The 22,017-nt window shown below is 30.8% G+C and overlaps 2 protein-coding genes across 2 annotated transcripts in view; both read left to right on the forward strand.

Moving 5' to 3' along the window:
* The window catches only part of LOC131853861 (thrombospondin type-1 domain-containing protein 4-like), a 116,790-nt gene that overhangs the window by 28,054 nt on the left and 66,719 nt on the right, over positions 1-22,017 (forward strand). The window contains exon 3 of the mRNA XM_059204931.1: positions 20,585-20,654. Within this exon, the coding sequence (XP_059060914.1) occupies positions 20,585-20,654 (70 nt within the window). The remainder of the gene's footprint in view (positions 1-20,584; positions 20,655-22,017) is intronic.
* Positions 1-22,017, forward strand: part of LOC131853863 (proteasome subunit alpha type-4) — a 182,936-nt gene that overhangs the window by 5,573 nt on the left and 155,346 nt on the right. The gene's annotated exons all lie outside the window — the stretch shown is intronic.

Here is a 22,017-nt window from a genome sequence, read left to right on the forward strand (position 1 = left end):
ATAGATTTAATAAAAATATAAAACTCAAAAACTATATACAGAAGACATGTTTCAGAATAAGAACAAAATATAAAAAGAGGTCCGTCGCCAACAAAAGTCACAAGCATTACATGAAAAAGAAACCAAATAGACGTTGCTTTTAAAATCGCTGTAATGTTTCTCATTGTAGCAAAAATTATAATATCTGTCATTATCACTAATGCTCATTGTGTGTACATTTCTAAAAGCATAAAATATGCAAATAGACGATTGATTGAAGAAAAACTAAATATTTTATACTCATTGCTACATTTAGTAACATTGCGTAACAATTTAAATTCAACCTAAATTTCTAAACAAACACTCAGTAATGGATTCATTTCTGCCCTTCATACGTACGTCTTGCAGAGCGGAGAAAGAGATCGAGGGTAAACAACAGATTATATTATTAGACACTGCGTTATTAATATGTATAATAATTTTACAAATTTAAATTATTCATTATTTATTCAAATTAATAATCAATTATTCCTAGGTTTTTTATTCTTATAGGATTGCTTATTTTTAATACGGGCCTCTACCCCGCACCATAATAGAAAATCAGTGTGTAATCCTAGTAAGCACTTTAAGCACTTATTAATAGTTATTAATTTTTTTTTTATCTACTGCTCATCCGGAAAGCTGTCTCATCACAAGAAGAACGAGCAAGAAACTTGTGTATTCCTCTTTTAAATAATCCTTGTAAGTTCACATTCACAAGTCCAAACGTGTGAATACAAACTACCCACCAACACTAATTTAATAAGGTCAAATATAAATACACAATAAAATTAAATCAGTCGTAGTGATAAGAGTCCCTACAAGCAGCACTCGTTCACGAGTATGACGGATTTAAATTTGTTTACTCTCATTATTACTATAATTAATATTGTACTACAATAAAATTAATTTCCAAAATAGTATCTAACAAAAATCTGTAACCATTCTGCTGTAAAAACATGTTCGTAATTTTCGGAAATGTATTAAAATGGTATATTAGATATGGTATATATTCATATTAGTAATGTAAAATATCTCACTTATTTATGTATAGTTTACAGTCTTAATACCGAGTCAGTAAAAAAAAATCCAATTATTTAATGTTCCTTAACCTTATAAGTATCCATATACATGGAGGAAACGTACTGATATAAGCAATAGTGGATATATTTCTATAATCAGTGGGTTTTATTAGAGGGGTAGCGATTAGACAAATAAGTTTAGAAAAAGATATATCCCGTTACCGCTAAAAAGAATCCATTTATCGTATCTCCTCAGTTTCAAGACACTCTTCTTGATGTGAAGCCACGTCTCGAGGTCCTTGGCGTTGATATATCCAGTGACGTTCAGTTTTGCGGTAATTTGGAGGACAAGGCTAAAATAGCCTCAAAAAAGCTTGGTGTGCTCAGCAAAGACGGTATTTCACGGCGGCCCATCGCTTGCAATTATACAAGGCGCAGATCCGGCCGTACATGGAATACTGCAGCACCACAATACCAGCTACTTCCATTTGACCGCATTCAGAACCGAACAGCCAGAATCATTGGTAATCAACGTCTATGTTCGACCCATTGGCTATGTGGCGGATATTGCATCTCTGTGCATTTTCTACCGCATACATCAGCTAAGGAATTGTTTGGATTAATAAGCTGCTGGTATGATCATCTGGATGAATGGCGGTCTTCCACAGTGCGGTTTTCGAAATACGCATAACCACATTGTGGAATCACCTTCCAGCAATGGTATTTCCGAACCGATACGAAATTGAAACCTTCAAGAAACGAGCTTATTCCTTTTTAAAAGGCCGACAACGTACTTGCAATTCCCCTGGTGTTGCGGGTGCTCATGGGCGGCGGTAATCACTTATCTTCGAATTATATTTATTTTTATTTTCGAATTATATGAACGTTATGAACAAACTCTTTAAGTATTATCGGAAGATTCAAATTGGCAGTCAGTACAAACAACATAATTCCATGTAGACTAGCCTCAGACGGTTTGAGTTCATTCTTCAATCGTTAACAGTATTGTATTGTGACATTTAAACAAATAGTTGATAACATATGTGTCGCTGGCTACACCGGACAAGTGTAATATGCGTGAAACGTCGTCTTAAACGCATTCCGTTAGTCATAACACGACGACCTAAAACAGAAGATATTGTTTATAAACACGTATTCAAAGTTTGCATTTCTTTGTATAATTGAATGTAAATAGAATGCTTAATTATTTATCACATGAAATGAATATTTATGACAAAAATAAGCACGGAATTGAATAAATACGAAAAAATTTGGAAAATTAGCCCTATTAAGATCCAGCGACATTGCTAAACTATATCGAAACGCTAACTGGAACCAATAAATATTCCAACTCTTATATCTTAAAATGATACAACTGACGCTTAGATAAGTTTCTTAAAAATATCTGTATTGGATTATTTACCAATACTTAATATATTTGTCACTAATGAATAAGGTTTGGTTTTGGCTATAATTTGTACGTATTTAAAAATTATTTTACGTTATATAGCAATATTATGAATATATTAGATTATGGTTTAAAAATATTTTGGTATACTAATATTTCCACTTGTTTGGATGCAAAATCCGCTTTATACGTGTAGAAAGCTATAAACAGAGAGTTCATAATTCACGGAATTAATTTTAATTATCCCTTTATCATACGATTGGTTTTTTAGGCCAAGTTTAGTAGGTATAAGTACTTATGTTCATTGACAAAGAGACAGTTGTGTATTGTAGAGTTGTCGCAACAGTACGGGCGCGACCATCCGGACGCTCGACGTAAATAGGACACGACGTTTTACAATCTGGACATTTTCATATCGGTATTTAACGATTTAATCTCTCATAAGTATAATTAATATCAACATAATTATGTATTTAAATGATATGATGATATTTTTGTATTTTTTTAAATAATTACGACTATTCTTACAAAATTATATTAAAATTATAAAAACAAAAGGGAGTTTGTCGATCTGAAATCGATGTGACGATAGATTGTATCATAATGATGGTGGCTTAGATATACCTACATGTAATCACTAAAAGCAGACGAGATCGCGAGTATCAGATAGTAGGTAATAATAAATGTTAAATCTAGATTTTTTGTTTATTCTGATCATAAGCTCTCCTTCATCTAAATCAATTGTGAATGGAACGAGACGACGATCTATCATACGATAACCGTTAATCAACACTTTGTATGCATATTTGGCGCCATACAATTAATTCAATAATAACAAAAAAATTCTTATAGTGCAATTATCACTACAGTGGTTGCACTAGATTTCTCAAATCATTTCAGATTACTCTCACAAAATACAGGAGATGATTCAATCACGCACAAACAAATGATAATCTGGCACGTGCTGTGCTGTGTGGCGTTGACAAACTATAAGCGGCTTAACTATCTGAATCACAATGTAAAGACGGATTATGGATACACTAAAATGGTGATTGATCGGCAAACGTGTCGACAGTGCTTTGAAGTTGCATGCTTGCGTAATATAAAGTGAATCGGGGGCTTGTTTAATTTCTCATAAAGTGTTTTGTAAATCTTGTTTATTCATGCTAATTATTTGTATTTAACAGCAAGTGACATCAGACACTTCTAGTCTTCCAATAGATATCGTAGTAGACTGCTTTACCGTCGCCTTTTCTCCTCAGTTATTTTGAACGCGCGTATGCAGACATACATCAACGATGCAGAGTTTCTGCATCGTTGATGTATTATGTCTTTTATGGAACTGTGTTGTATCAGGTGAACCGCCATACATTTTTTTCTGGAAGCTATTGTTATGGGTTACTGGTGAGTTCGGCCAAATTCAGAGTAGATGTAGTAACTTTCTTCAGATTTAAACCAAATGGTACTGAACAACAAATATTATGTACACATATACTTTTTTATTATTTTAATTATATACAAGAAATATACCATTAATTATGTTAGTAACCTTTACATAGGAATACGTAATTAATTCTCGATTAGGACCATTTTCGTTACAAACGAGCTAAACAATATCTACGAAGAACAATGAATCTCTTTTCGCCGTCAATTACCAAGTGAGTCAATGATCTTTGTTACACTTGAGTTTTTAGCATATGTTTATCGATAACTAGGGTATTTGTAAATAAAACAAGCAATTAAATTGTCGAATAAATGTACCTATCTACTTACTACATAAAGGTTCAACTAACTCTTTCAGATGAGAAGAATTGGCAAGAAATTCCTGCTACTACATACTAGTTTATTACATAAACACAACAAAATACATAGTTCGACATAAGAAGACATCCTCCTAACACCATTACTAGCAATGTACCATGTCAGATTGACCTCCACGCGGTTCCCCCTGGAAACCATCATGATAAATTCCTGGTGAATTTGTCACGATGGGCTAACTTACCTGTCGTCATGTTCCTCTTATCATATTATCATCCATAACAAAAAAAAACACGTCGATCTCCATGCGGTTGCCCATGTGAACAGGAAACAATCGCGATAAGTTCACCATGCCGAGCTAACTTTATCCTCGATTCATCATCTTTCACTAATAACTGGCTAGCAATATACCTTAAGTGATGAGAACATAATTTCTTTATCCTCCATAAAAATGGTATGAAATATACTTATATAAAAAAACAGCTATTTACACAACAGCCAGTTCTAGGTTTCATAATACGAATTATACACAGGTAGGTGTCAGAGGCAGTATTTACACCTACGGCTTACAGCTGGATATGTAAACAGTCATTACTGTGTGCAACCGGCCGAAACAGCGTCGTTTAGTGACCCTACGACATGTTGGTAATTGTTGATTATTGTTTTATGTTACCTCACTACAACCTGCCGATTTATTCACACACCCCTTAAGTGTTTTATATCATGCGTGAATGTGAACCTTTTTCTCATTAACTGTTGTCGTTAAACATTCTTAAACATAAAAATTAAACTAAGAGTAACGTGTAATAAATCCATTTTAATTGTTGATTTAGTTCTTTTAATCTCTTTGTGTGAAAATGTATTGAAAATTAAAGGTTTTTAAAGGTTTGGGCATATTTTTATAAATAGAATAAAAGGAAACACTAATATTAGCTTTTTGTATTATTGTTTAGGTAAACATTATATATACATAGTACATTATCTGTCATAATTTCTAGCTGATATACATTTAGTAAGTATTAATGAAAGTCCTTTTTCCTCTTCTGTCCTAATGTTTTATATAATCCATTCATTTATATGTTTATGAAAAAGTAAAGGAATTAAATTACATTTGTTAGAAAAATTCAGCAAGAAAACGTAAAATTTACACAAAGAACTGTAATAGACACTGCTTTTTGTTCTCTACCTGACACTGCTCGGACAAGGGCTGTCATGTCGGAAATGCACCAAGCCTTTGTAGCGACGCTCAATGGATTTACAGAATTAGTTTGTTAGGTGATTGGAGAGTTTATTTTGAGATAGCATGATCAATATACATTATATTGCGACTAACTATAAAGTAATACGACTTAAACAATATAATGTAAGCTTATATATTATAAAACATGATTATATAAAACATATTATTTTATTACAGGTCCCCAGTCGTTAAATATTATTTTTAGTAACTGAAATTAATGTATCTAAAAATAATTGTACAATAAAATAAAAGTATACAAATATATTGCATTAAAAGAAAATTTTACAGTAACTTTACAACTCATTTAAAATTGTCTCAATTAATGATAATAAAATTTTTACAAATTAGGTACAATAGGTGCCAATATTATAGCAAATTTGAAATATTGGGTAACAAATTACAGAGTTTTACTGGTGTAACTAAAACTCATATGAATTATATTTATCTAAAACACATGTAATGCATAGATGTATTTTCACTAAAGCGAAGTAATATTCAATTAAGGAAGTTTAATATAAAACTTAGACGAGCCGAACTATTTATATCTTCCTGTTCCATCTTTTATAAGATCGAAATGTAAACATTCACTATCACATCCGAATGTTTGTCGCATGTGTATTGTGTGTCCACTGTATAGTGGCAGCCATTTGATCTTAATAACTGTGCAAATATAAGTGGCTATAATGATACATATCCATTAAGCGGTTGTCTTGCGAACAACATATTTAAATTTTATTGTACCTAAGATTGTACAGAATAATAATATTTCAGAGACGTATGTAGGTACAGAAGAAACAAAAAACTGTGTGTCAATTATATTTCTGACGGACACTCCGCTGTTGAATTAAAATAAAAGTTATACTAAAGATGGCCGTCAGTAGGCTTATAGCAAGTTTTGTACAATAAAATCAGTATATGTTGTCTGATATAATTACACTCATGATATTGTACTGATAGCGATAAGATTCGTATTTTTCAAGTCATTTGCATTTTATCTTCTCTAGATTACGCATTGTCATAGAACGATTTCTAAACGCATGGCCTTATTTAAAAGTTGTGCAATGTAGGCTTTTCATTTAATTGTGAGTACAAATAAATAAAATATATTGTAATCTATTGTAAATGTTTACTATCTCTAGTTTCTAAATATCATTCGATTAATGTGAATGTGAAACTTCTTAAATATAAAAGGTTTTTTGTGGACAGCTAAAAATATACTATGCACAGATATATTACAACTTATCAATGTCACTTTGACATTTCTTTTATGAGGACGTATTTGACATTTGAGAAGTTTTAAAACTACTAGTTAATTAGCTACGTTCATAAGAAAGAGATTGGTTGAATGGTGACAAACTAATAATAATCCATACTTAGTATTAGTAGTGGTCGCCCACTGGTCGCGTTACGACCATAATGAAAAATACAAAAAGATCCTTGAACCAATGACAAATAACAAATCTATATATACATATTTTAACAATAAAAAAAAGAATATATGCAGGTATGTAATGTTGTTTTTTTATTAATTTAATGCATTTTTAAAAATATATATTAGCATTCCTCTCCTTCTCTATATAAATTAAAAGTATGCGAATCATATTAAGAATTCTTCAACCGCGCCTTTTTGTAAATGAGTACAAAGTTTTTGTTTTACGTATTAATAAAATGATAAATATGAAAGTGCGTCTGTTTATTTGTTTGATATCTTTTCATTTTCAAACGGTTGATATTAAAGAAATTACGCTGTCTTTTATCTTAAAAATAGAAAATAATCTCCATATATTAGTGTACAACTAACATAATTTTAGTTACTAAAAATGTAGGTGTATAAGAAGGAAAACTTAAAAAATAAGAGATATTTTTAGTGGTATCTAAGCACATACGAATTTGAGTATTAAAATTTCAAGGACTAAATATTCATTTTATTCAATTCATTTTATATGATACTCTGTGCCCATGAAATTCTTGACTAAATGAAACCAAGTCATTAATTTTGCTAAATCACTTTCTGGTTTCCTCTCGGCACTCGTGCTCTGACCGTGAGCTAGACTAGTTGTAACAATTACGTGGCCTCATATTTTGATTTGTTATTCAAATTTTATGGTGCACAGCGACTATACTAGTCAATGAACCTGTCCATTGATTAAAATCGATACTAACATTAAGGCGAATATGTATCTGTCTTTCTAGGTAATTAACTATAGGTACAGTTCTTACCTTTTCACGACTAAAGGGAAGAATGGATTTAAATTAGAAACGTGAAAGTAGGAGAAAATGACTCAGTACCCAAATCTGTGAAAATATGTGTATAAGAATTTATATTATTTAAAAAATAATTACTAGAATTGTTAAAGAATAAAATATTGTACAACCTGAAGAATTTTCTTGATAATAAAAATAGATTCGACTAGTAATATCCTAATTGTTATTATTAATATTATTGTCTTTCTTTGTGAATTATTTGTGTATAATTTTTAAACAATAATTTTTTGCATACCATTGCTATGTCAAAATTTTATTGTCACATTATTATAAGGATTAAAATGAAATACAGATAATATAGAAGTCTGCATATTACGCAGTCTTCTGAATTTTCTCTTTTCTTTCTATCTTTTATTATATCGCAGTCTTTGAACACTCAGTATACAGAGTACTATATTTTTTTTTAATGAATCGATAGCAAATTTGTTAGGTCAAGATTATCGTTACTAATTGCTGATGGTCAATTATTTTTATTTAAATATCCACTTCTAAATATAAATCTCTTTTAACTATCATTAGGAGTTGGAACTAGAAATTGCAAATAACCTAATGTCCCATTTAATATTGAGTAGTCACCGGCCCCTAGCATAGTTACATGAACATCACTACTGACAATACGCCCTTATATGTTGCAGAGAACTAAGATGCCATGCCAAGTGGTAAAAAATATTAAGTAATTCTTAAAAACCTTAATTTTATACTAGGGCCTATGACTTAATTTATCGGTAGAGGAACGATCAATTTAGATTATCTAACGGAATTTCTCCTGGCGCCAGTAACCAGAATGGTTATACGGTGAATAATCACGGTGAAATTGCGTCAATTTATCATTAAAATTCTATACATATATCGATGACTGCATTAATTGCATACACCATAATAGATGCCAGTATGTTGCACTTTTGATGTAGGCTCAGAATATGTATTACATCATTTCGCTTACTTTGAACGCATGGCTGATACCTTAATTCAGCTATACTAATATTATAGAGAGCGTAAAATAATATTTTCATAAAATTGTTGGCACATAAAATACTAGACTGATTTTAAATTCTTAAATTTATGGAAGGGTTGAAATGGGAATATTATCAGAGAGCCAATAAGGCTCTACTCTACACGGACAGTGCCATGAGATGCAGGTGGTTGTTTATATATGGGTACACATTACACATAAAAAATAGAAGTTTCGAAATTGGGAGATATACATATGTAAATCTTCAATTGAAAGTATTGTTTATGATAACCATTTGTTGTAGACATAGCATAAAAAGTATTTTTATTATTCTTCTGCACGGCAGTATTCAATCTTGTTTAAAGGTAAAAATATGTATATAATTTAAGTATATTACAGTAAAATGATATGGCACTAAAGCAGGATCTTAATCCTCAGGAGTATTAATGTGCATGACGTATCGTTGCGCCATGATAAATTTTAGTACTTTCCTACGTGGTATTTCATTTCCATAGACTATTATGTGACATATCCATAGACACTTCTATCCAAAGAAAGAACTGTTAGCTACTTATACATAAAAGATATATGAGAAAAACTTTATTGAAGGACTGTAATAAAATATTAGATTCCAAAACAATGATTACTAGAATCTTTATCTGTTTGTCGTTGCGTTTGTATGAACTAATCTCAAAAACGAGTTCACCGATTTGAGAGCGGTTTTCACTGTTATATTTTTAGTGTTTGTTTTATTCCTATCGTTTCGGAAAAAAAAAGTTATATAGGAATGAAGGTGCGGACTCAGTTACTAAAAAATATTGGCTTCATTCACCCATAAACCTATCTTAAAAGATAAGCTATTACAATGTATGGGCAAGCAGTGTCCGTATACAACAGCTGGTCCCATTTCAAACCAGACCCTGTTAATTGCGAGTCTAGGTTGTAACACACCGTTACTCACTTAGTGTACTCACGCTCTGTGATAATAATGCAACGGTGTAACCGCTCCTTAATAAACGAGAATTAAGCCATTCGATTCGTGAAGATAGTACTTGTATTATCCTAATTAGTACTGTATATGCGGAAATTAATATGTTTAATAAGTACACTATTTTTGAAGGCTGAATTATACGTTTATTAAAAACTTTCAGACATTTTTTATAGCACATTATCTCCAAATGAATTCCATGTTCGCTGGAGATTCTCTTCATCAGCAGCTGCTGCGGCAACTAGTGAATCTTTCTCTACCATAATGATCGCCTCCTCACTATATATGCCACCCGCATTTGCTTCCGGTCCTCTAACAACAATGAATACCTACATAAATTTTCTGTATCCATTCATATAGCCTCCGTCCTAATGCACGGAATTTCTCAAGTGATTACTAGCGCTCATAGGCACCACCTGCAGACATGGGAAATATTTAAATATTTCCATCGATGGAACAATTGGTTAATTAAATTTTTGTATCTATGTAACACGAGGAAGAATCCAAAATTTATTGAATTAAAAAAAGAACTTCATATACGAAATCAATCACAGTAAACTTTATAAGTAGAAAAATATATGAATTTGAGATATTAGGAATGACACTGCCATGTAAAATTAAATATGTCTTTTAGACATCTTCGAAGGTTATCTTAGTTTTCGGAATGATATCAAGAGAAAAATTTCTTCGGATTCTAAATTTATTCTATGTAGTAAAAAAGACGTACGTAGATAAATTATGTTTCTGTACTATTACTAAACAAGTAGATTATCACTATTTGTCAATTAGACTGACCGATAAATAAAAAAAATAGAATAAAATAAAAATAAAGTAGACTGAAATAAGCAGTAGACGTAAGTAACGAATTATTAAAAAAAGACTTTAAAATCATGAAAGCCCTGTTTTTACTCGCTCGTCGTAAGTATTACTTGTAACTAATTAATACATATACGTATATATCGATCTAAATAATGCAAATTATAAGGTAACATATATATGCATATACAACGAGTGGGTGTATTCATTCGTGCATTGACCGTGACCATCAACTGTCTAATCAGCCAACCGTTATTTTGTATATATTGATATAGGTTTGTATACCTTATCAGCAATAATACCTATTATAACATATTTAAAATTTATTAATTAACACAGTACTGTATGTAATACTTTTAAAATCACATTTATATTAATATTTTTTTTTGTGACTGGAATATCATACAAGCTGATGGTAGCTAATGGCTCACCTGATGATAAATCGTTTCTATCGCCTATATTCATTAACATTACCACGGATATTACGTTATCAGCTGATGCCCATGATATCGTTGTTTGGATAAGAATCCAGTAACTTCACTATCTTCTCAAACCACAACTGAAGAAACTAGCAAAAATAGCTGCTTGGCGGCTGAAATTGGTTAGTTTGAGGTAACCCAAGTAGACGAGTTTTTGCAATGTCTATCTCGATAGCACATGTAATAAATATAGTATTATAATGGTAGTAAATTATTTAAAAGTCATTGTTAAGCATAATTTGAAATGTATAGGTAAAAAATAGTAATAAATTTTTTTCTTATTAATTTATAAATATGTAACTAAAACATAAAGTGTAAAAATAAACATGTGTATTCTGTGCCTATGTGTGAACTATAATGAAATGAATTATTCAATTACAGTACTTACTACAAGGTTATTTTTAGTTTCTATACCGACCACTGGGAGACGTTGTATGTAAAAATGCAAATGAATCTGATGTTAGTATATGACGCTAGCGAGTATTGACTCCGTAAACTACTTGTTTTTAGACCCACTTGCCCTGGCTTTCGAATTACAAGTTGTTGTAGTTTTTCATACCTTTCGACATAAAAAATCTTTATTTTATTACATCATTAGCTTTTACCAGCGGCATTTCTCGCGTTCGTGTTGATTTTTGAAACCTCTATACTTTATATACACAAACCCATTTCACGTCCTTTTAAAATAAATTGTAAAAAAACATATATCCATAGTTTATTTATTATAAATGATATCTCTACAAGCTTTGTAGTAATTTGGATTGAATAAAAGTTTCTATAAGTTTCCCTATAAGTTATTCGTATGAAAAACTCTATTACCGTCTTCAAGGTTACATTTACTTCTGTACAAAAATCATATTCGATCCAATAGTTTAGGCATATACGTGTACGTTTTGGATTCTATTACAATATCAGTGTCAAAGTCAGAATAAAAATAATTTATGTATTCAGAACATTTCTGTCGTTCATTTATGAACGTCAAAATTTTTTATCACTACCGTTCAATTCGGCTAACAACTTCAGTTGAGAAGAACTAACAAGAAACTCTATAGTGATACATTTTTAAATAGCAGTCACAGCGCCATCTAGACCCAAGTAAAGCTAGCTAAAGCTTGTGTTATGGGTACTAGACAACTGATACAAATACATAGATATTTTTTCCTTAAATACATACATTTATACATAGAAAACACCCAGACCGATACAAACAATCATACTCATGAATACAAATCTTTGTGCCGTGCGAGGAATCGAACCCGCGACCGTCGGACGTAAAGCGATGTGCCAGACCGCTAGACCACCGAGGTCGTCAAAGTTATAGATAGCATTTTATAATTGCTACAATTAGTTTGGGTAAAGACAATAGCAGTTATGGTCGACCTGACCGATATAGTCTGCTATTATTCTGTGGGTGCGGTGGTACAAATATTCGCGATTCAGATTGACATGATGTCACGTCCCATTGCATCATCCCGCACGTTAATCTGAACAAATATTTTCTTTGTGATCAATAGCTGCTTCATTTATTGATTCTTTACATATTAATTCCGATTAAAGAATTATGTCTTGATGTTAAGAAATAATTATTTATACTTATTTAAACTTTGTTCAAATTTTGTACAATAAGCTGGCTTGATGCTTTTAGCAATCTCTCCTACCCAACGTTTGGAAATACAAAGATACTTGTACAGTCGTAATTTCGTATTAGTGAACAAAGAAATCGTGTTGGAAACGAATTTGAAATTACAATATCGTGTTCTGTGGCTCCTGTGATGAGTGATGAGGCAACAAACGATGTAAAGGTACTAATATAAATAAATTTGAAGTAAATATTCTCTACAATTACACAAAATAGTATAATTTATAATAGACATTCAAATTAATAGTTATTAATTCCTCTCTCTCCCCAGGTGCGCAACCCTATGATGATATTGTTAACCGGATAATGATTTAATATTCGCTTTGCTAGTACAAGCATGTGTAACAACCCTAATTTTATAACATAAACGATTGAGACGAATTACGGCAATTATTTTTATGGTCGTTTACATAAAGGGCTGCTCTTATCTCTTTTGAAAACATATTAATAAAATGGCCGAAGAGCTTCTGTTTAGGGTCAGTCAGAGTCTTATTAACATATTTATCTCATAAATTTCACGTGTCAGTTTACGGTCGAGCACCTACTTTAATTAAACTATTTAGTTAATGTATTGTTTGTTTACGTAAATTACAATTGTAATTGTACACATATTATAAATATTATTGTAGGATAGTTAGCGTGATAATATTACAAACATCTTTGTTACGTTTCGGCTTAAATATCTGGAGCACATAAATAAAATCATCATGGTAAATATTGAGTTTATACGTATAATGTATACAATTAAAACAACCCTAAAAAAAAATGTTGTGTTTATGAAATCAATAAAGAAATTTTATTAATTCCTTAAAAATATTTTGTAGAAATGTTGTTTTCCTTTTCAGGATCTTCTTATAAGCCTTAAACCATATATTATTCAGCCTATAACTTCATAGCCGGGCCGTATTATTAGCCGGCCGTTTTATAGATAACGTTAGAACCATGCTGGCGGGGCAGAATAGACCTGACCTGTAAGACCTGAAGTCAACTTAGTTACCTATTGCCTACATTTTAACGAATTTATCAGGATATAGTATGACGGTTTCCAGGACAGACTACTTAGGCAATGATATAATAGATATAACATAGTATCGAAGTATGACATATTGTACCTTCAGAATAGCAACGCATGAGTGATATTACTATTATGGTAATGTGACGCCGGTGGTGCTGTTCATGTATATAGGTGACGGTTACCACTTACTGTCAGGTGGGCTGTTAGTTAGTTTGCCATTTCAGATTACAAATAAAAGTGGTAAAAAATTTATATGTTTATATATACATTTACAACACTGATTCTAAATACTTAAAGAACGAGAAAAGTTGTATGTATATAATCTGTTTAATTAACTTATAAATTCCTGCTTCTATTTCTTGCATGAAAATGAAATATGACGCATAAACGGCATACAGCACATAAACATTGTATTCATTCACAACATTTGTATATTTGTAGTTTCAAAACATCAGTTGGTGCGTAAGAAACATAATTTTGTTAATAAACTCTTCATATTTGCTGGACTGGTCTACTGGTCTGTATTAAATTATAATATATCTACATTTGTTTAAAGAATCCAATACCTTTTCGTTTCTAAAAATAACCAAAAGAAAAAATCCCAAAATTAAATACTTTATTTATAGTTGTTTTAAGTATCTATCATACTATATCAGAAATGTATTATAATATATTTTTTGTTACATATAATTTTACTAGATATAGCTACTCGTATTAAGAACTTGTTCTAGTATTCTATGCTGAAAGCTCTAAAATGTTTATTCATAGCGTCGTACTGAGCGTCGCTGAGTACTTATTGTTTATTATATTATAAAATTAAAAAAGAGAAGAGAGGAAGGGCAAACGGAAGTGAAAATTAACAACATAATATTAAGTACGTTTTATTTACTATAATTAAAGCTCATTTTAATTAAACACATAACAGTGTAAGGTTATGTCTATAAATTGTTGACTATTATGTTAATAACAATTAATTAGGGTTCAATAAAATCCGTGATTGATAAATCTGTACTGTTCAAAATTTATACCATGGTGGTACTAACGGTATCTAAATAAGGTCAGGTCAGGGATATACCGATACTAAGGAATTAACATCTTTATAATAACCATAAATAATATGGCACATAAAGTTATATACAATATATAATAATAATATAATATGTATCTAGATGTATTTATATGTACTTGCAGATATATAATAATAATGAGTCATTGAAGTTTGTTTGTTATTTATCTTGTAAACATAGAATATTCAAAATAGCTTTTGTATGTAAAGAAAAATCTGTCATTGTAAATATCAAACTTTACTTATGTTTTATAACCATGTTGATATTTGGTTAGATATTTGCGTAAGCGCCGTGGCGCCAAAGACGTCCGTTTACCTTTGAACCGGGATGAAATCATCATGACCTCGTCCTTGTATTATCAAATATAAGCTAGTCATATATCAATTAGTTACACTACAAAATAGTATTTTAGTATAATGTTTATAATGTACCGATTATAATCCTGTAGTTTTGATTTTGCAATACCAACAATTCTCGATTGAAACGATTGTTCTTGTACGATTTCTACAGTTAAACTATTATATATACTTCGTAATTATACGGAGCTTTACTATAATTATTTCGGTGGACTTATATTTACAATACACTATACATACACCTATATTACCTATTATAGAGAAATTAATTTCAATAATAATTGAACCCATGTGACCCACAACTGCAATTACTGTTACAACAAAATAATATATTTAGAAATAAATAAAAGTTTATCAAAAATCTTATTTCAGACTTTGTTCGACAATATTTACCAGTACAACGTTTATCTTCTGAATACTATGTTTATGTGAAATTTTAAAACAACCCGTTAGAGCGTTATATCGGCAAGTAGTATCAAACAAACTAATTTTCGTATTTATAATTCATTAGTAAATTATATGCAAACAACATACCTTTAAATCAACGCCTCAAATATCGAGCCGTGCATTCATGATTGAAACAAAACACATTACCTGTCAGGGATTACAAGTATTGAAGATATCCTGGTAATGTTGCTTTTATATACCAACTGGTTATTACATCAAAATAACTTAGAGCTGCTGTTATTTTAGAATTGAAGCCATCAGTTCAACAGTAAACATAAACTGTGAATATATCTACTATGCAGAAAACTGTAATGAAAATAGTAAATAAATTATAGACCTGATGTACGCGTTTATTTGTGAGATACACACAAATTAATTAATTATAAAATAAAAACAAAATACGTTTGTGTCATCTCTTTAAGTTAACCCATCAATCGTAAAGAATTTTGTTATACCTAATTTTGAATTTACAATAATATCTTTTTCTTTGTTGTAATATAGTGCTTGTCAATAACTGACTACAACAAAAACAGACGGTATTCTAAAATTTTACAAGTGGAGTTAAGGATTATTAGTTGTTAATCCTTCACATCTAATAAAGTAGTAATGAGGCGAAAACTGTCAGTTCAACTGATTGTTATTAATGTTATATGTAAAAATGAAATATTCATAGTATATGTTGTTACATATTGCTCTACCTTTAGGCCAAAGTTAGGAAAAATACCTTTGAAGGGAAATAATGAATATTAAGAAAAATTTTAAAACACCTCAATGATTTTATCAATTAATTAATTATTCAAATAACAGATGGCGCTAGCAATAGAATCTTATATATTGTTAACGTTTTATCCCCATTAATTGATTTACCACCATTAGTAATGTACTCGTATATAATTGAATTAAATAATATGACTTACATAACGACTACATGACACAATTATCTGAGATAAATACCCAATGACATCCGATGTCAACTGTACTCCATAAAAAATAATTAAAACCAGATAATCTACAAACGTTGCAACAATTAGGCCTGTCTTTCAATCGAGCGAAGATTCTACCAGTGATCTCATTCCGATCCAGAAATCCAATGATTTATCGTCAGATTACGTTGTCGATAGGGTGACGCAAGTATCCATCCGCCCGTGACTGTCGAACACTCCTTGATGACTGGTGCGTATGAACAGTACACAAAGTGGCCTATTTCTGATGGTACTGATGAAAATGGTGTCGCAGATGCCATTCATGAATTTCATTAAAAAAATAAACAATAACACTAAAAGTATGTTATATAAATAAATGTTATGTTATATAAATAAATAAACAATAACACTAGTAGTATGATATGATAGCTTTAGAGCTTTGTTCCAATATGTAGTTGATATCAAACAACATTTTGGCTATTCTTGCCGTCCTATTTGTGTTGTACTTTTTTATGAGAATTTCTATAAATCTAATGCATCCTCTTAAATAAAATTGAATCGAACGTTACAGTATTTTTAAATGTATTAATAATTACTTTGTATATAGCGAAGCATTCCGAAATGTTAAGTTTTAAAACTTTATACTTATTTTATCGCATTTATAACCCACAACACAGTACATAAGTTTCAATGTAATTTTTTTTGGGTTATAAATGCATTTAAGAAATTGTAATATTTGTATGAATTGAGGTTTTTGTGACTACAATTGAGACATTTTATTTCTTATCTTCTTCTACTTGTTAATGTGTATTCACGCAAAATAATAGATTTAAAACTTTCTACTTCAATATAAAATGAACAATAGTTCAGTATTCTCTCCATTTTGCTGCTTTGGGAATTACGAAATAGAATATAACTAAAAATTCCTTTAATATTAGAATTACCATAGGATTACAATTGTATTTACTTTTGACTTGCTTTTACTGTACTCCTGTGCAGTTATCCAAATTAAGTGTTTATTGCAGCAATTAAAACATTGATTAGTATCTAGTGATTCTCGTTTAACAACTATTAGATTGTTATCACTCTGAGTGTATCATAGATCTTAGAGAATACATTGTAGATCTGTATCACTTTTCCGTCGTAACATCAATTTGTTTCATGTCTTGCCTCTAGGCCATTATTAGTTGAGTATATTTACGCAAATTGTTAAGTATCAGTATTAATATGTCAATCTACTGCAATTTAAGAGGAAATAATTGAATGCAATTAAATTTATTACACTTTTTTTTAATTTATTGTCTTTGATGAAATTGATTGACGGAAATTAACAACACATAAATTTAGAGTAAAATATTATTTATATATAAAAAGATACTTTATTTGTAAAAAAAATATATACCGAATTAGTTATTGATTACTTTAATTAAATTAAATATAATTAGTTATTAGTTAGTTATTTAAAACTTTTTGATCATATCTTCATTACCTTGGCATTTCAAAATTGAAAATAATTTTGCCTCAATTTAGACATAAAGAATACTATTTATATACATCATTACTACCAAGTAATTGGAGGGAAGGGAATTGGTAGTAATCTGGATTAATAACCCCATTGCTAGCATTGTATCATCTCCACGAGGTTCCCGCTGGAAAACATAATGTAAAATACCTGATGAAATTGCCATCTCTGACCTCTAGTACTCAGCTTATCATACTCTACCAGTGCCCCGCTACCGTATACAATTAGCACAGACGTGTGCACAATTCCTTTATTATTCCTTAAAAAAATATGACTATTGGCCCATTACTAGGAACATATTCTATAACGATTTTATACGCGCCTTCACGGAAATTTACCCATGGAAATCAGGGTGGTAAATATCAGGTGATTTGGCCATAATGTGCTGACTGGCCTGACTTCTTCCCATTCTATCGTGACCATCATAACGTATACAGCGCATGACAGGGAGATAACAATATCATTTTATTTAAGGGCTGAAATCATCAATTTAAAAGAAATACATAGATAAACTGATCTAATTCCTATTACATTATTGGTAATAATGAATAATTTTATTCTATTACTAAAAATATATCTTACTTAAATATTCAATAAGAAATCAAGTCAAACATAGAAACTTGAATAATATCAAGTGATCACTAAGCAAGTAATCACTACGTAGAGATGATTGGGCAAATTGTGTTGACAACCGTATTAGATAAATTAGCATGAATTCATATTTGGATACAATTGTGCTCCAAATGACGTAGATACTTATGTTGTACTTCCTTAATATTTATGTAATCTGGACTCATATTTTCTTGGTATTATTTCATTGTATAAATACAGCAATAAAAAATAAGTAGGTACTGGTAACAATATAACTATTATATATTTTTTACTCAGTAATATTCAAAAGAATACCAAATACATAATATTAGTATGTATTTGGTATTCTTTTGAATATTACTAATTATGAAAGAGCATTGTCACGACGAAACGGCTGAACGGATCTTAATGAAATTTCACATGAAAATAGATTGCATCACTAGAATATAGGCTATCTTTTACCTAAAACAAAGCAAAGTTGTTGGCAACAGACTAATGTATAATACTTTTACAAAGTCTCTATCTAATCTTTTCTTCGAATCTGCAACTATGACGCTAGTGAATATAAATGCATACGGAAGTTCTAAAAGCCATTTAAAATATTCAAGTACCACAATCGAGATAAGAACAAATTCAGTGATTCAAATCAACAAAGGTTGTAGATGTCCTGTAATATTGTTGCATGCTGATTATACATTGGGGTAAAGGGAAGCCCAGAGCAATGAGCAACTGTGTATAAAATATTTAAAATTATTGGAATTATGTACACTGTTAATATTTTTCTTTAATAACCCTGAACAATTAACTCATTACGATAGATTCACATACTGAAGTAAGCTTTACAATAGGTACTAAATAACTGTATTTTGTTCATGTAATATAAAAACTTCAAGACTCATACTTACACGTAGTACGTGTATTTGGGATGGATGGACATTGTTAAACGACACAGTTGCAATACTAAAAGCACGGTAATATCGGAACAGTGGTGATGAGGATGACATCAGTCCCGTTTTCGTTACATGAACGAATGCAAGGTGCTCCCTATTACTTCTCCGATATTAACTCGTGTGTGTCCATACGCTTCAGTAACCATTTACCATCAGATGGACCGAGTGCTTCATTGCCACAATATTGGTATAAAAAAAATTCTGTACACTCGTCGATTTTCCCCTCATCACCACTGCTCCAATATTGCATCTGATTTTAGTGTCGTGTGTAAGTCGTTTTATAGACGAAGATGCAGTTGAAATTACTATCCTACATTATAATGTTGGTACCACTGTTCCCGCAGAGAAATTAATCGTGTAATCGTGACTACCAACCGTTTAATATTGCATAGGTATTATCCTGCCCAGATATAATCTTATAGTTTTGTATTCAAAAGCGTCTTTATCGGCACTATAAAGAACAAACGTTTGTGACGGAAATTATAATTGTTACTTGACACCTTCATTAATTATAATGAGCCCTTTGTTACGAATAGGTGTTATGAATAATAATTTTGACTATTATTGAGATCGAGGATAACCTTAAGGCCCAATTCTTAAGGTACTCTGACTTATAAGTGTAACTTGTTCTATTCTTAACACGTTTTTGTATTATTAAATCTAACAGTTTACGATCGCTTTGCCCCGATTGATTTCTTTCTGATTATATCAATTATCGTAAATTATTTCTTATGGAATGAGTACAGGTAAGTATCAATAATATTAGAAACTATTGCTCATTAATAGACCATGTTCACTGATTAAGATAAGTCTTTTATAATTATATATATATATATATATACAGAGATTACTTTAATCTTTTTTTAAGTTATTTACTTAAATGAAAATATATTTATCGAATAATTCAATTTATAAACCATTAGCACAGGCAGGGCAGGATCCATATTAATCCATGACAAAAACACATCCAATCCACTGGTAAAGGAACAATACCTTTTACCCAATATTTACATCAATGGATAACGCACAAAATTGTATCAATGTTTATTTCTGACATGTTATAAAGCATGCGCAGTAACTGTTGACAGAATTTATGTTGTTAGAATTAACTACATGTTATTGTTTCAGGTTATTCGCCGCATACTTACAAGACACTAGGATAAACGCACAATTAACGAATACAGAAGTCGGACGATCGGTAAGTCTGAGTTTTACTGAGATATCATCATCATTTCAACCCGGAAAATTTCCACTGCTGAAAAAAATGGGGCTCCTCCAAAAATCTCAAGGACGATTGGTTCTGCGCTGCTCGCAACCAATGCTTTCCAGTGATCTTGGCCAGATCCTCGGCCCACGTTGTACCCAGATAGACTTTGTACAAAGACGTCTGCGTGGGTATTACAATATTATATTGTCTGTAGTATTATGTCTTACCAATTTCTGGCGCCAAGCAGCTTTCTTTGTAAGCTGTTTCAGTTTGTTGATGAAAACTGGTGAGGTAAAAATAGTTGAGATGTGATAGTAATGAGATACCTACAGAGGCATAGCATCTTGGCACTCTGTAATGGCAACGCATGAAGGGTATCATTTGTCATAACTATTTTAAATTCCGGCGACTCTTCAACTTTTTGGCATTTCGGGATATAATGTTATGTATTATTTAATAGTTATTTTTGTGTCTAACGCCCAATTTAAATTATTATTTCCAAACATAAGTAGAATCTTAGATTTTACAAATGTAAAAATGTGTATTCAGTAGTTTGTATTATATTTATAATACAAACTACTGAATAGCATAAAAATAAAAAAGCAGTTCGTATGTACCAACCAAGAAGCAGTCCCTACGTCACAAAAGCCTATAAAGAGTTTTAATTATAAATTTTCTTGTTTCTAAATTTACTTGTTTAGACTATGCGCCAACGTGTGTCATGTGAGTTTGCTCTTTTATCATATTAAATATCGTTCGTTCGTATCTATGTACCTGTTTTGTGGTGTGTATTCACATTAAATCATAAATACGAGTACAACTTGGTAAATATTACTGGTGTTTTCGTCTGCTTTTTTGAGACAAATCTACATATACAATATTATCACACCTAATTTCAGTATAAAATTTGTTCAGTCAGTAAAGACAAGAAAAACTTTAATGCTTTTATGTTTACACTATTATATAGTACCTACGGATTTTTAAAGATCCAGCAACGCAGTTCCTTGTCTTTTAGAATGAATCTGCAATCTGCAAAGCGATAGAATCAGAAATAATACATTAATAATAATAATATTAAGTTTACGTTTGAATAAAAATTATTCTTACTCTATTTTATTAGTTATAGAACCTAGTCCGTTATTGGAGACCATTTGAACTATGCCAATTAATAACATGGAAACAAGCTCGCCTAGAATGAAGACTTCAATATAAAGCAATTTGACTACAATTGATATTTTATAGTTCAAGCAGGAATAATTCAACCACTAGATTCAATGGCCGTCCAATTTCTTTATGATTGAAAAGTCCATTCTGTTCATTTAAAATAGATGGCTATTAGGTATAAACAAATCGC

Source organism: Achroia grisella, unplaced genomic scaffold, assembly GCF_030625045.1.
Source record: "Achroia grisella isolate CSIRO2021 unplaced genomic scaffold, CSIRO_AGI_Agris_v1 utg906, whole genome shotgun sequence".
Classification (NCBI taxonomy): Eukaryota; Metazoa; Arthropoda; class Insecta; order Lepidoptera; family Pyralidae; genus Achroia; species Achroia grisella.